Here is a 12,538-nt window from a genome sequence, read left to right on the forward strand (position 1 = left end):
CCCCTCTGAGAGTGCTTTAAAACCACAGGTGGTGAAGCCATCTGAGACAAAGGTATGAATTCCCCAAGCCCTCCTGCTTGCAGTCAGACACTAAAATCTGCTGCAAAAGAATCTCCTTTCTAACACTTTGACAACGAGTAACTTAATTTGGCTTATTTACTGTCTGCAGTTTAGTTTCCTCTTGGAAAAACTTAGAAAATCCCAGAATCCAGCATGGAGGGGTTGCAAGGCACCTCTGGAGATCACCCAGTCCAACCCCCTGCCAAAACAGGGGCACCCACAGCAGCTTACCCAGGAGCACAGTGGTCAGGGGGTTTGGAATCTCTCCAGAGAAGGAGACTCAAACACCCTCACACCAAACAAGTTGCTCTTCCTGTTCAGCTTGAACCTTCTGGGTTCCAGTTTGTGCCCCTTGCCCCTTGTCCTGTCCCTGGGCACCACTGAGCAGAGTCTGGCCCTATCCTGTTGCCCCTACAGCCCCTTTAGTTCATGCTGAGCATTGATCAGATCCCCTCTGGGGCTGCTGTTCTCCAGGCTCTCAGCCCCAGGGCTCTCAGCCTTTGCTCCTCACAGAGATGCTCCAGGCCCCTCAGCAGCTTTGTGACCTCCCATGGCCTCTCTCCAGCAGTTCCCTGTCTCTCTTGAACTGGAGAGTCCAGAGCTGTCCCCAGGACTCCAGGAGTGTGTGTGATCTGTCCCAGTGCTGTACAGAGCTCTGGGAGTGTTTTCTGGCGTCATAAGCCAGGAGAGTTAATTAAAATGGTGGCTTTGATCTCAGCCACACTCTGTGACAGGCTCACAGCTCCCCCCAGTGCAATCACAGGGTTTTGTGTTTACCTAAGGACAAACTTCCACTTGCTCGAGGAATCTGGGACAAGTTTCAGCTTTTAGTGTTGGTGCAGTTGCATCAATCTCATCCTCTTGCCTGCCTGACAGCTTCCTTGCCTTTGTCCTTTATGCGTGTTCTGTCTTGTTTGATGAGCAGAGCTGCTGTAGTTGGTAGCTGTGTCATCAGTCATGCCCTGCTCTTGTTAGCAAGGAGTCATCCTCCTGCCTCAAGCCTCTGCTGCCTCAGGAATGCACCCGTCTTGTTTGAACAATGATTAATGTTCCTCTCCCTCCTCCATTTTCCACAAGCCCAACAATGAAACCAACAGAAACATCAAATGAGAACATCAGGGACTTGTGCAGCTTGTGGCAGGGAAGGGACACAAAGGCCTCAGACTTGCTGAGGGTCCTGGAGCATCTCTGTAAGGAGCAAAGGCTGAGAGCCCTGGGGCTGAGTGCCTGGAGAAGAGCAGCCCTAGAGGAGATCTGATCAATGCTCAGCAAGAGCTAAAGAGGCGCTGTAGGGAGCAAGAGGATGGGGTCAGGATCTGCTCAGTGGTGCCCAGGGACAGGACAAGGGGCAAGGGGCACAAACTGGAGCCCAGGTGGTTCCACCTGAGCAGGGGAAAAAAGTTTGTTGTGAGGGTGCTGGAGGGCTGGAGCAGGCTGCCAAGAGAGGTTGTGCAGTCTCCTCTGGAGACATTCAAAACCCGCTCAGATGTGCTCCTATGTTGGAAGAGACCTCAAAGACCATCCAGCTCCAACCCCTTGCCATGGGCAGGGATACTTCCCATCAGCCCATGTTGCTCAAGGCCTCATCAAACCTGGCCTTGAATACCTCCAGGGATGGAACATTCACAGCCTCCCTGAGCAACCTGTGCCAGTGTCTCCCCAACCTCACTGCCAGGAATTTCTGCATCCTCTCCAGTCTCCATCTCTTCTCCTCTAACTTCCATTGATTCTGCGTGGTTATGTTGGCACTGACAGTGGTGAGGTCAGCAGAGCTCTCTGCAGGTCCCCTGTCCGTGCAGATCCAGATCTGCAAGTGGATCAGGCTGGACAAGCTTGGAGTACTTCCAGATGTGGATTGCAGGGTGTCTCTGGGTGTCCAGGTCTTGTCTATAATTACCTTCATCGTGATAATCTTTCTCCTTCTTTGGAAACAGAGAGTCCTTTGCTACCACTTGTCTCTGCAGGCAGCCCAGCTCCGTCTGCTCTGTGTTGAAGTCAGCATTTACACACCTCCCACACACTAGAAACCTTTCTACCCTTGCACACCTCTGCCCTGGATCAGCAATGGTGTGGGCAGCAGGAGCTGGGCAGGGATTGTGCCCCTGTGCTGGTCACTGCTGAGGCCACAGCTTGAGTGCTGAGTTCAGTTCTGGGACCCTCCTTCCCAGAAGTGCATTGAAGGTCTGGGGCAAGTCCAGAGAAGGGCAACAAAGGTGGGGAAGGGTCTGGAGAAAAGGACTGGGGGAGGAGCAGCTGAAGGAGTTGGGGGCATTTAGTGTGGCAGAGAGGAGGCTGAGGGAGACTTCATTGCTCTCTGCAGTTTCATGAGAGGAGGCTGCAGCCAGGTGGGGGTTGGGCCCTGCTGCCTAGTCTCAGGTGATAGAAGGAGAGGAAATGGCCTGAAACGGTGCCAGGGGAGGCTGAGGTTGACTATGAGGAACAATTTCTCTGCTGTGCGAGTGGCACAGGTTCCCAGAGAGGTGTTGGAGTCCCCTTGCCTGAAGGTGTTCCAGAAAGGTGTGGCCATGGCACCTGGGGCCATGGTTTAGGGGCCATGGTGGAGTTGGATTGATGTTGGACTGGATGAACTTCAAGACCTTTTCCAAACCATTCCATGGTTCAGTGGTTTGATGACTCACAGTGGTATCAGAGAGCTGGACAATAGCTAAACCTTCTCCTCTTGGTGGCCATTCCTCATAAATGAAGTCGCCTGCAAGGGCCCAGCTCCATCTTGCTATTGCACTTGAGAGCAAGCTGATTTGTGTCAGGATAATGTTCTCCAGGTGGCTGAACCTGGATGGATATTAAAAAATAGTGATGGTCCTTTGGTCCTGCATGAATTGTTGAAACAGCTTTCAAAGGAATATGGTGAATGTCACCAGCTTCTGATCAGCTGCTTGCAAGTGCAGAGCATGAGCAGACAGAAATAGAGGAGCAGAGGCAGAGTCCAGCCCTGTAAGGCTACTGGGCACAAATCCCTTGGAAACAAAGCCCTGCCTGTGCCTGGGTGAGGTAATTAATGGTTTCTTGTTAATGGTTCCTTGCTGCTGCATTGGGCAACTCACCTGCATCTGGACAGTGGAGATGAAGTCCCTGAGTCACCTTCATCTCCAGCCTTGCACATTAACAACTCTTGTGCAACTGCCTGCTGTAACCACCTCTGCCTTGTCCTTCTCAGAGCCTCTCTGCTGTACCACTGCTCTTCAGCCTGTCATGGACCCCTCTCTAGCTCTCAAGAGCTGTGGCTGTGAATGCTTTTTCTCAAACTAACCTTCAAGGCCAGGCTGGATGAGGCCTTGAGCAACCTGGGATAGTGAAAGGTTGAAGCTCATCCAGTTCCAACCCCATGGCTTTGCCCATGGCAGGGTGCTTGGAACTGGATGATCTTCAAGGTCTGTTTCAACCCAATTCATTCCATGAGTGCCTTGAGCAACCTGGGCTGGTAGGAGGTGTCCCTGCCCATGGCAGGGGGCTGGAACTGTATGATCTTTGAGCTCCCTTCCAAGCGAAACCAGTCTGTGACTCCATGGCTCTTCCAGTCCCTGCAGCAGAGGAAGGAATGTGGAACTTCTTGTTGTGTAGATGGAGCCCTGGAGCTGGGGTGGAGGGTTGGAGGACCAAGCTGGAGAGCAGGCTTTTGCCCTTTGTGCTGGGTGTGTGGCCTCCTGCTGGTATGCTTGGTCTGGCCTGTCTGGAAATAAAAGTTTTTTGTTTGGTTTGAATTTTGCTAGTGCTGGAAGTGGATCTGAACAGACCTGTTTCCATGTGTGACCACCTGCTCTTCCTTGGGTACACTGCAACTCAATGGACAACTCCAGAGTGGAGTTAACTCCAATTGGAATTCTGTTGACAGCAAGTTCTAACTGGGACAGCAGTGTGTCCTGTGGCCAGGAAGGCCAATGCCATCCTGGGAGGCATGCAGAGGAGTGTGGGCAGCAGGACAAGGGAGGTTCTCTTCCCTCTTTACTCTGCCCTGATGAGAGCACAGCTGGAGCACTATGTCCTGTTCTGGCTCCCCAGTTCCAGAGGGACAGGGAAATAGTGGGGAGTGTCAGTGGTGTGTGTAAGGATAATGAAGGGATTGGAACATCTGTGTGAGGAAGAAAGGCTGAGAGCCTGGAGAGGAGCTGACCCAGAGGGGATCTGATGAATGCTCAGCAGGAGCTAAAGGGGCTGTGGGGGCAAGAGGATGGGGCCAGGCTCTGCTCAGTGGTGCCCAGGGATAGGACAAGGGGCAAGGGGCACAAACTGGAACCCAGGAGGTTCCAGCTGAACAGGAAGTGAAAGTTGTTTGTTGTTGAGGTGCTGGAGGGCTGAAGCAGGCTTTCCAGAGAGGTTGTGGAGTCTCCTTCCCTGGAGAGATTCCAGACCTGGATGTGACTTGCCCCTGTGTGAACCTGCTCTGGCAGGAGTTTGGACTGGATGATCTCTAGAGGTCCCTTGCAACCCCACCATGCTGTGGTTCTGTGATTGACCCTTTGCTCTATAGGCCACTGAAGCTCATCCAATGCTTTTTAGCTTAAGGACTGTAAAAGTCTGGGAATAATCTTCTCCAGAAAGAGGATGATTTGGTGCAGAGCTGCAGAAATGGTTGTAGGTGCCTTTGGGTGAACTCTGTGGTGGTCCTGTGCCAAGGAGGGGAGTGCTTGAAAGCTGCCTGAGTCTGAGATTGTGGTTTAGTCAAGGTAGGAATCCAGAGACAATCCAAAAGGGAGGCTCTGAGAGCTTAAGTGATTTTTTTTTTTTGTAATAATATCTCTGTTGGTTTGCTTTGAGTTTGGGGTTTGGGAGCTGTTTGCCCTCCCTCTCTATCAGTATTTTACCTGTTGAGGCTTCCTCCTGTGTGGTACTCTGCTCTCTGCTCTGGTAATTAGTGTTTGGCAGATGAAATTGAAACATCACAAAGCACTGGAAATGTTGAAATTAGCACCTGATGGGACTTTGGGGCTTGGCTGGGGTTGTTTTTTGGGTCTTTCACTGAATTTTAATAGGCCTCAGGGAAAAAAAAAAGCCCATTTTTTAAAAATTTACACCATTGGACCATTCTGTGCTAATCACAGCAAAGCTGAGGCAACAAGAGCAAGGAAAAATAGTAAGAAAATAACTGAGGAGCCTGGATTTTTCCTTTTTTCTTCCTTCTCAACAGATAAAACTGTTCTGTAGTTTGTGAGTGCTTGTTCTTCAGTTTACTAGTAGGGTTGGGGAGGAGTGTCTGGAAAGTGCCCAGCAGAAAAGGCCCAGGGGGTGCTGCATGACAGCAGCTGGAAATGATCCAGCAGTGCCCAGGTGGCCAAGAAGGGCACCAGCATCCTGGGCTGGATCAGCAATGGTGTGGGCAGCAGGAGCAGGGCAGGGATTGTGCCCTTGTGCTGGGCACTGCTTGAGTGCTGGGTTCGGTTCTGGGCGCCTCCCTCCCAGAAGGACCTTGAGGGGCAGGAGCAGGTCCAGAGAAGGGCAACAAAGTTGGGGAAGGGTCTGGAGAAGAGGGCTGGGGAGGAGCAGCTGAGGGAGCTGGGAGTGTTTAGTGTGGAGAAGAGGAGGCTGCAGCCAGGTGGAGGTTGGGTTCTTCTGCCAAGAAACAAATGACAGAAGAAGAGGAACTGGCCTGAAGTTGTGCCAGAGGAGGTGTAGGTTGGCCACGAAGAACAATTTCTGTGCTGCCAGAGTGGTCAGGGATTGGCACAGGCTGCCCTGGAGCCATGGAATTACTGTGTCTGGCAGTGTTCCAGAAATGTTAGGCCATGACATTGGGGGCCTTGATTTGGTGGCCATGGTGGGATTGGGTTGGCTATTGAGTGATTATGGGTTGGAAAAGCCCTCCAAGGAGTTCCATGATTCTGTGAATCTAGGTGTGAACCTGTCTGACAGTGTTCTCTGCAGACCCTCACCCCTTCATCTCTGACTGAAAACATCTCACTTACATTTCAGCCCACAGCAGCAGCACCCCAGATGGAGCCTGGAAAGAACACAGAGCTCACCAAGGTAAATGCCGATCTGTCACTTGCTGCTAGAGCTTGGACCTTGCACTTGGGCTGCCTCAGAAAGAAGAGGTGAAACTCCTGGCTGCTGCAAAGAGCTGCCTCAGGGAGCTGTGCTGGGGCACACAGCAGTGTGCCAGGGAACAGGCAACTGGCACCTGTAGGGGTGCAGGGCCTGGGAGGAGCTGTCAGGGAGCATGAGAAGCTGTCACAGCATCATGAGAAGTGTCCCTGAGCCTGCTTGGTGCTTGCTGGAGCCAGAGCAGGTTGTGCTGGGTGGTGGCCTGGCTAAATCCTCTCCATCTCTGTTGTGCTGCAGCCAAAGGACTCTCAGAAGAAGCAGCTGTCTGAAGAGGGGAGGAAGGAACCCACTGCTGTAAGTTGGGTATTTTCTCTCTGTTTTTTAAATTACAGGTGGGATTTTTATGGCTTTCCCTTGTCCTTTTCCTTCTCCTTTTCCTTGTCATCCTGCTTTTCCTTTCACTTTCTTTTTCCCTTGTTCTTGACCTTGTCTCTTTCCTTGTCCTTATCCTGCTTTTCCTTGTCATTGTGTTTTTCCTTTTCTCTCTTCTTCCTTTTACTTTTCCCTTCTCTTTCCTCTTTGTCCTTTGCCCTTTCCCCTTCCTGCTTTTCTGTCTTCCCTTTTCCCTTAACTCTCCTCTCCCCTTCCCTCCCCTGTTTACATTAAAAGCAAAGCAGGATCCCATCCCCAGCACAGGCAGCCCAGGATCATTTTCCTGTCTCACAATGAATTTTTCTCTACACATGAGAAAAGCCAAAGCTCCCCTCCCGTGACAGCAGCTTCTGACCCCAAGAGTGCAGGAGAAGTGACAACAACTGGAGCTGGGCTGCCTCCACCAGCAACCTCCACAGGGACAGCACAGGTGTGACACAGCATCCCAGTTTCTGTGACTTCTCTTCCTGTGGGGCTCAGACATCCAGGTCAGGGCGGGTTCTTGTGCTGAACACTGTCGGGTGAGACTGAGCCCACAAAATCCCCACGTGGAAAGGCTCAGCGTTCAAAGGGCAGTGTGGCAAAGCTGCTTGTGCTGCTCTGAAGCCTGACACTCAGAAATTCCAGCCTTACTTCAGCAGCATCCTTAAAGTGCCAGCACTGCCAGAGACCCCTGATGAGCATCAGCTGCAGGCAGCTGCCCTGACAGAGAGTAGTTTGTGCTGGTTGTGTGGTCATCCTCATCTGCACCCACCTTTGGTGGTGTTCTTTGTCCATCTGTTATTGTCCCACACACTCTGACTGTTTGCCAAGCAAGGGACATGAAGATGATCACAGTTGTGTGGCCTCTTTGAAGCATCTCTTTCATTCATGGAAGCTTTGTACAAGCTCCTTGCTGCTACCTGGGTGTAACCTTCTTCATCAGTCTCCTCCCCACTGGCCTGGTGAGGCCACTTCTGGTGTCCTGAGTCCATTTCTGGGCTCCCCAGTTCAGGAGGAACAGGGAACTACTGGAGAGAGTCCAGTGAAGGCCATGAGAATCATGAAGGAATTGGAACATCTCTGCTATGAGGAAAGACTGAGAGCCCTGGGTGGGGCTGTGGAGCCTGGAGAAGAGCAGCCCCAGAGAGGATCGGATCAATGCTCAGCAAGAGTTAAAGGGGCTGTGGGGGGCAAGAGGATGGGGCCAGGCTCTGCTCAGTGGTGCCCAGGAGCAGGACAATGGGCATAGAGGGAACCCAGGAGGTTCCATCTGAGCAGGAGGAGAAAGTTGTTTGTTATAAGGGTGCTGGAGGGCTGGAGCAGGCTGCCCAGAAGTGGTCTCCTCTGCAGACTTTCCAAACCCACCTTGATGTGTTTCTCTGTGACCTGCCCTGGGTGATCCTGCTTTGGCCAGGGGTTGGACTCAATGATCTCTGGAGGTCCTTTACAACCCCTCCCAGTCTGTGATTCCTTTGCCCCGTTACTGCAGAAGAGGAACAGAGGGGACTGCTTGGTCAGTCAGGCAAATGCTCTGCTGAAATGGGCACTGCCAGCATGGAGCTCCTTCACCTGTGTGCTTTCAGGCCCTTTTGTAGCATCTCCAAATGCAGGAGGCTTCCAGGAAGGCAGCCTGCAGTGCTGCAGAGAGTAGGATGAGAGAGGCTGAGAGGCAGTCAGTTCAGAAGGGCAAGTGGTGAGCAGAAGCAAAGTGGTAGAGTCAGGATATAGATCTGGGCTGCAGGCGTGTGTGTGAAAGGCCAGAGTACAGTGCAGGACTCCTGCAGCTCTCCTACACCCCAGTTTTTGGCAGTAGAGAAGGACACCAGGAGTGCAGAGTTCTATGTTTGGTGTTGGTGCTGCCATCCTGCTCATCTCCCTGTAGCAGTTTTCACCTTACCCAGCTGAGCAGCATTCACTGTGGTGTTAGTGCTGCAGTGGCAGCTGCCTGCCGGGAACAGCAGACCCAGGCAACCTGTAGAAGTGGGCCCAGGAGAAGCCCCTGAGATTCAGCAAGGTCCATACCAGGTCCTGCACCTGGGTTGGGCAGCCCCTGGTATCAATCCAGATTGAGATGCAGGGCTGGAGAGCAGCCCTGAGAAGGATTTGAGGCAGTACAAAGGTGGAGATGAGCCAGTGGTGAGCGCTGCTAGCCCAGAGCCAGCCCTGGCCTAGGCTGATCCCCAGCAGCATGGGCAGGAGGGGCAGGGAGGAGATTCTCCTCCTCAGCTGGGCTCTGCTGAGACCTCCCCTGCAGTGCTGGGGCAGCTCTGGAGTCCTCAGCACAGACAGGAACCTGTTGGAGCAGGGCCAGAGAAGACCACAGCAGTGTTGGCAGGGCTGGAAGCCCTCTGCTGTGAGGCCAGGCTGGGAGAGTTGGGGGTGTTCAGCCTGAAGAGGAGAAGGCTCCAGGGACACTTTCTGGTGGCCTTGCAGTGCCTGAAGAGGCTCAGCAGAAAGCTGGGGACAGACTTCTGAGCGGGGCCTATTGTGACAGGCCAAGGGAGGATGGTTTGGACTCAAAGAGAGAGATTGAGAGTGGAGAGAAGGGAGAAAGGTTTGGTACTGGAAGTGGGGAGAGCCTGGCCCAGAGTGCCCAGAGAGGTGGGAGCTTCCCCATGGCTGGCACCATTGCAGGTCAGGTTGTTTGTGGCTGTGAGCAACCTGCTGTGGCTGGAGATGTCCCTGCTGGCTGCAGGGTGTTGGGCTGGATGAGTTCCAACAGATCCCTTCCAACAGAGACCATCCTGTGTTTCTGTGCTGTGGTTCTGGATGAAAGCTTTCCAGGGAGGCTTGGAAGGGGCCCACTGTCTCTGCACTGTGGAACACTTACAGTAGTTTGTCTTGCACATCAGAATCCCAGTGCAGGCAGCAGCATCATCTCTGCACAGCATTGCAAGTGAGTAGTTGCTGCCCCTACCCCAGCAGCTGGGTACCTTGCAGGTGAGAAGAGTATCTGTGACCTCAGGGCTGGATTCATGGAAGCGTAGGATCACAGAATGGGTTGGGTTGGAAGTGACCTCAAAGACCATCCAGACCAACCTCCCACCAGCCCAGGTTGCTCATGGCCTCATCCAGCCTGGCCTTCCAACACCTCCAGAGAGGGGACATCCACAACGTCCCTGGGCAACCTGTGTCAGTGTCTGCCCACCCTCACTCTCAACAATTTCTGCATCCTCTCCACTCTCAGTCTCCCCTCTTCCGCCTCAGAACCATTGTCCCTCATCCTGGCACTCCCAGCCCTTGTCCAAAATCCTTCCCCAGCTCCCCTGGAGCCCCTTCTGCTACTGGAAGATCACTCTGAGGTCTCCCTGGAGCCTTCTCTTCTCCAGGCTCAACAGCCCCAACTCTGCCATTCTAACCCCATGGGCGACAGGCTGGGAGAGTTGGGACCTTTCAGCCTTCTGATCATCTTCATAATATTTCTAACCTCCCAAACCCCTCTTGGAAGGGTTGGATTTATTGTTTGACCTTGATTTTTCTCTTCTTTCTCCAGCCTAAGCCTGAAAAACTCTCCACAGCTGGTAGAGCAGATGATGCAGGCACAGCCAGTTCCAATGTGGTTGCTGCAGCTGATAAGCCAAGTGCCGAGGTGGGTAAACAGTCACAAACAAATGCTGCCCATGGAGAGATGTCTCTGGAAGATATCAGAAAAAGGGAAATGGTAACTGCTGAAACTGATTGGTCATGATGGTGAAGATTACTTGAGGCAAAGTGACCAAACCAGTGGTGTGGCATTGGTCTTTTGTCAGATAGGACTGACCTAGAGTCACTTTTAGCTCACCCAGCACAGAATTGCGGCTCCTCTACATCTCTGAGTGGCTGTGTGATGCTGCTGTTTAAATACAAACACCCCTCCACTTTGGGGAGACATCACCTGCAGGGCTGTGTCCAGATGTGGGGCCACTAGCACAAGAGAGACCTGGAAAGGGTCCAGAGGAGGCGGCCAGGATGCTCAGAGGGCTGCAGAACCTCTGCTGTGGGCACAGGCTGGGAGAGTTGGGGCTGTGCAGCCTGGAGAAGAGAAGGCTGCAGGGAGAGCTTAGAGCTGCATTTCAATAGCTGCAGGGGAGCTGCAGGCAGGCTGGGGAGGGACTGTTGAGAAGGGCCTGTGGGGCTAGGCTGAGGGGCAGTGGTTTGGAAGTGGAGCAGGGCAGAGTTAGGTTGGACATCAAGAGGAAGTTGTGCAGTGAGGGTGGGGAGATCCTGGCTCAGGCTGGCCAGGGAGGTGTTGGAGGCTCCATCCCTGGAGATATTGAAGGTCAGTCTGAATGTGTCCCTGTGCAGTCTGCTCTACCTGAAGGTGACCTGCATGGGTTATGACCCTGCTCTGTCAGGGATTTTGGACTTAATGATTTCTGGAGATCCCTTTCAACACCTAGCATCCTGTGATCCTGTGTCTCTGCAGGGAGACTGAACAATGCCCTTTGGGGGTCCCTTCCAACCCAGTGTGCTCTGTGGCTCTGTGATCTTGCTAGTGACAGTGAGGAAAGAGCTGAAGAGCAGTTCCCTCCATCAGACTTGGTCAGTGCAGGACCTGCTGCAAGAAGGTTTTGGGTTGGTTAGCAGCAGCTTTGTGCAGACTCAGCAGATGATGAACAGAACCCTTCTTGCTTTGTACAGTGTGGTCACATCTCTGATTCTCTGCTTGCTTTGCAGCCTGGGATGGACGAGTCAGCCCTGGACAGCCTCATAGACACCTTGTCTGGACCTGAGGAAGATGTGCCTGCTAGTCCTGTTTACACTGGCCCACAAGTTCTGGTACTTCACTGTTTTACTGTTTATTGATCTCTACAATTGCTCTCTGAACCATTGATCCAGTACCTGCCCCATTGATATGCTGAGTGGTAAAGTAGAGTCTGCACAGCTGCCTTCAGCAATGCAGAAGTGGCAGAGCTGTGGACTGCTGTTAGGTGCTTTCTGGAGTGACTTCCAAGCATGACCTCCAGTACATCTCTATAACTCATTGATGGAAGTGGAAGAGAACATCAACAGCCTTGGAGATTGCATTTCTATTTGAGCAAAGCAGAGAGCCTGTGGGGAATGCAAACTTTCCTGGGTGAGACTGGGAAGGACATAAGGAGGGTTAAGCCCAGTGGCTAAAGGGCAGCTCTCAGCTGTGGTAAGGACACTGGGATGTGCAGGTGTTTAACATCCAGTGTGGACACAGCACAGAGCACTCTGCTCTGAGACACTGAACTGCCTGCTTTGACTGCAGGAGGAGTGTGGCAGTGGAGATCCAGTGCAGATGGCACCAAATTGGGTGTCAGTGTCGATCTGTTGGAGGGTAGAGAGGCTCTGCAGAGGGACCTGGCCAGGCTGCATCCATGGGCTGAGGTCAGTGGGATGAGAAGGTTGAAGAAGGCCAAGTGCTAAGTCCTGCCCTTGGGTCACAACAACCCCATGGAGGCTCTAGGCTGGGGCAGAGTGTCTGGAAAGTGCCCAGCAGAAAAGGCCGTGGGGGTGCTGGGTGAAAGCAGCTGGAGATGAGCCAGCAGTGCCCAGGTGGCCAAGAAGGGCACCTGCATCCTAGGCTGCATCAGCAATGGTGTGAGCAGCAGGAGCAAGGCAGAGATTGAGCCCCTGTGCTGGGCACTGCTGAGGCCACAGCTTGAGTGCTGGGTTCAGTTCTGGGCCCCTCCCAGAAAGACATTGAGAGGCTGGAGCAGGTCCAGAGAAGGGCAACAAAGGTCTGTAGAAGAGGTCTGGGAAGAGAGCTGAGGGAGCTGGGAGCGGTTAGTGTGGAGAACAGAAGGCTGAGGGAGACCTTATTGCTCTCTGCAGCTCCCTGAGAGGAAGCTGCAGCCAGGCAGATGTTGGGCTCTGCTGTCAAGTCTCAGACAATAGGAGAGGAGCTGTGCCAGGAAAGGTTGGGGTTGGCCATGAGAAAGAAATTCTGTGCTGCCAGAGTGGTCAGGGATTGGAAGAGGCTGCTCAGGGAGGTGGTGGAGTCCCCATGCCTGGAGGTGTTTCAGTAAGGTGTGGCCATGGCACTTGGGGACATGGTTTCATGGCCATGGTGGGGCTGGGTTGATGGTTGGACTGAATGAGCTTGGAGGGCTCTTCC

At 53.0% G+C, this 12,538-nt stretch overlaps 1 protein-coding gene across 1 annotated transcript in view; it reads left to right on the forward strand.

Moving 5' to 3' along the window:
* Nucleotides 1-6,235: 6,235 nt before the first annotated feature.
* The window catches only part of LOC135192933 (calpastatin-like), a 36,037-nt gene continuing 29,734 nt past the window's right edge, over nt 6,236-12,538 (forward strand). Inside the window, exons 1-4 of the mRNA XM_064176324.1 lie at nt 6,236-6,304; nt 6,358-6,414; nt 9,968-10,063; nt 11,131-11,232. Of these exons, the coding sequence (XP_064032394.1) occupies nt 6,236-6,304; nt 6,358-6,414; nt 9,968-10,063; nt 11,131-11,232 (324 nt within the window). The remainder of the gene's footprint in view (nt 6,305-6,357; nt 6,415-9,967; nt 10,064-11,130; nt 11,233-12,538) is intronic.

This window comes from Pogoniulus pusillus, chromosome Z (genome assembly GCF_015220805.1).
Source record: "Pogoniulus pusillus isolate bPogPus1 chromosome Z, bPogPus1.pri, whole genome shotgun sequence".
NCBI classification, from domain to species: domain Eukaryota; kingdom Metazoa; phylum Chordata; class Aves; order Piciformes; family Lybiidae; genus Pogoniulus; species Pogoniulus pusillus.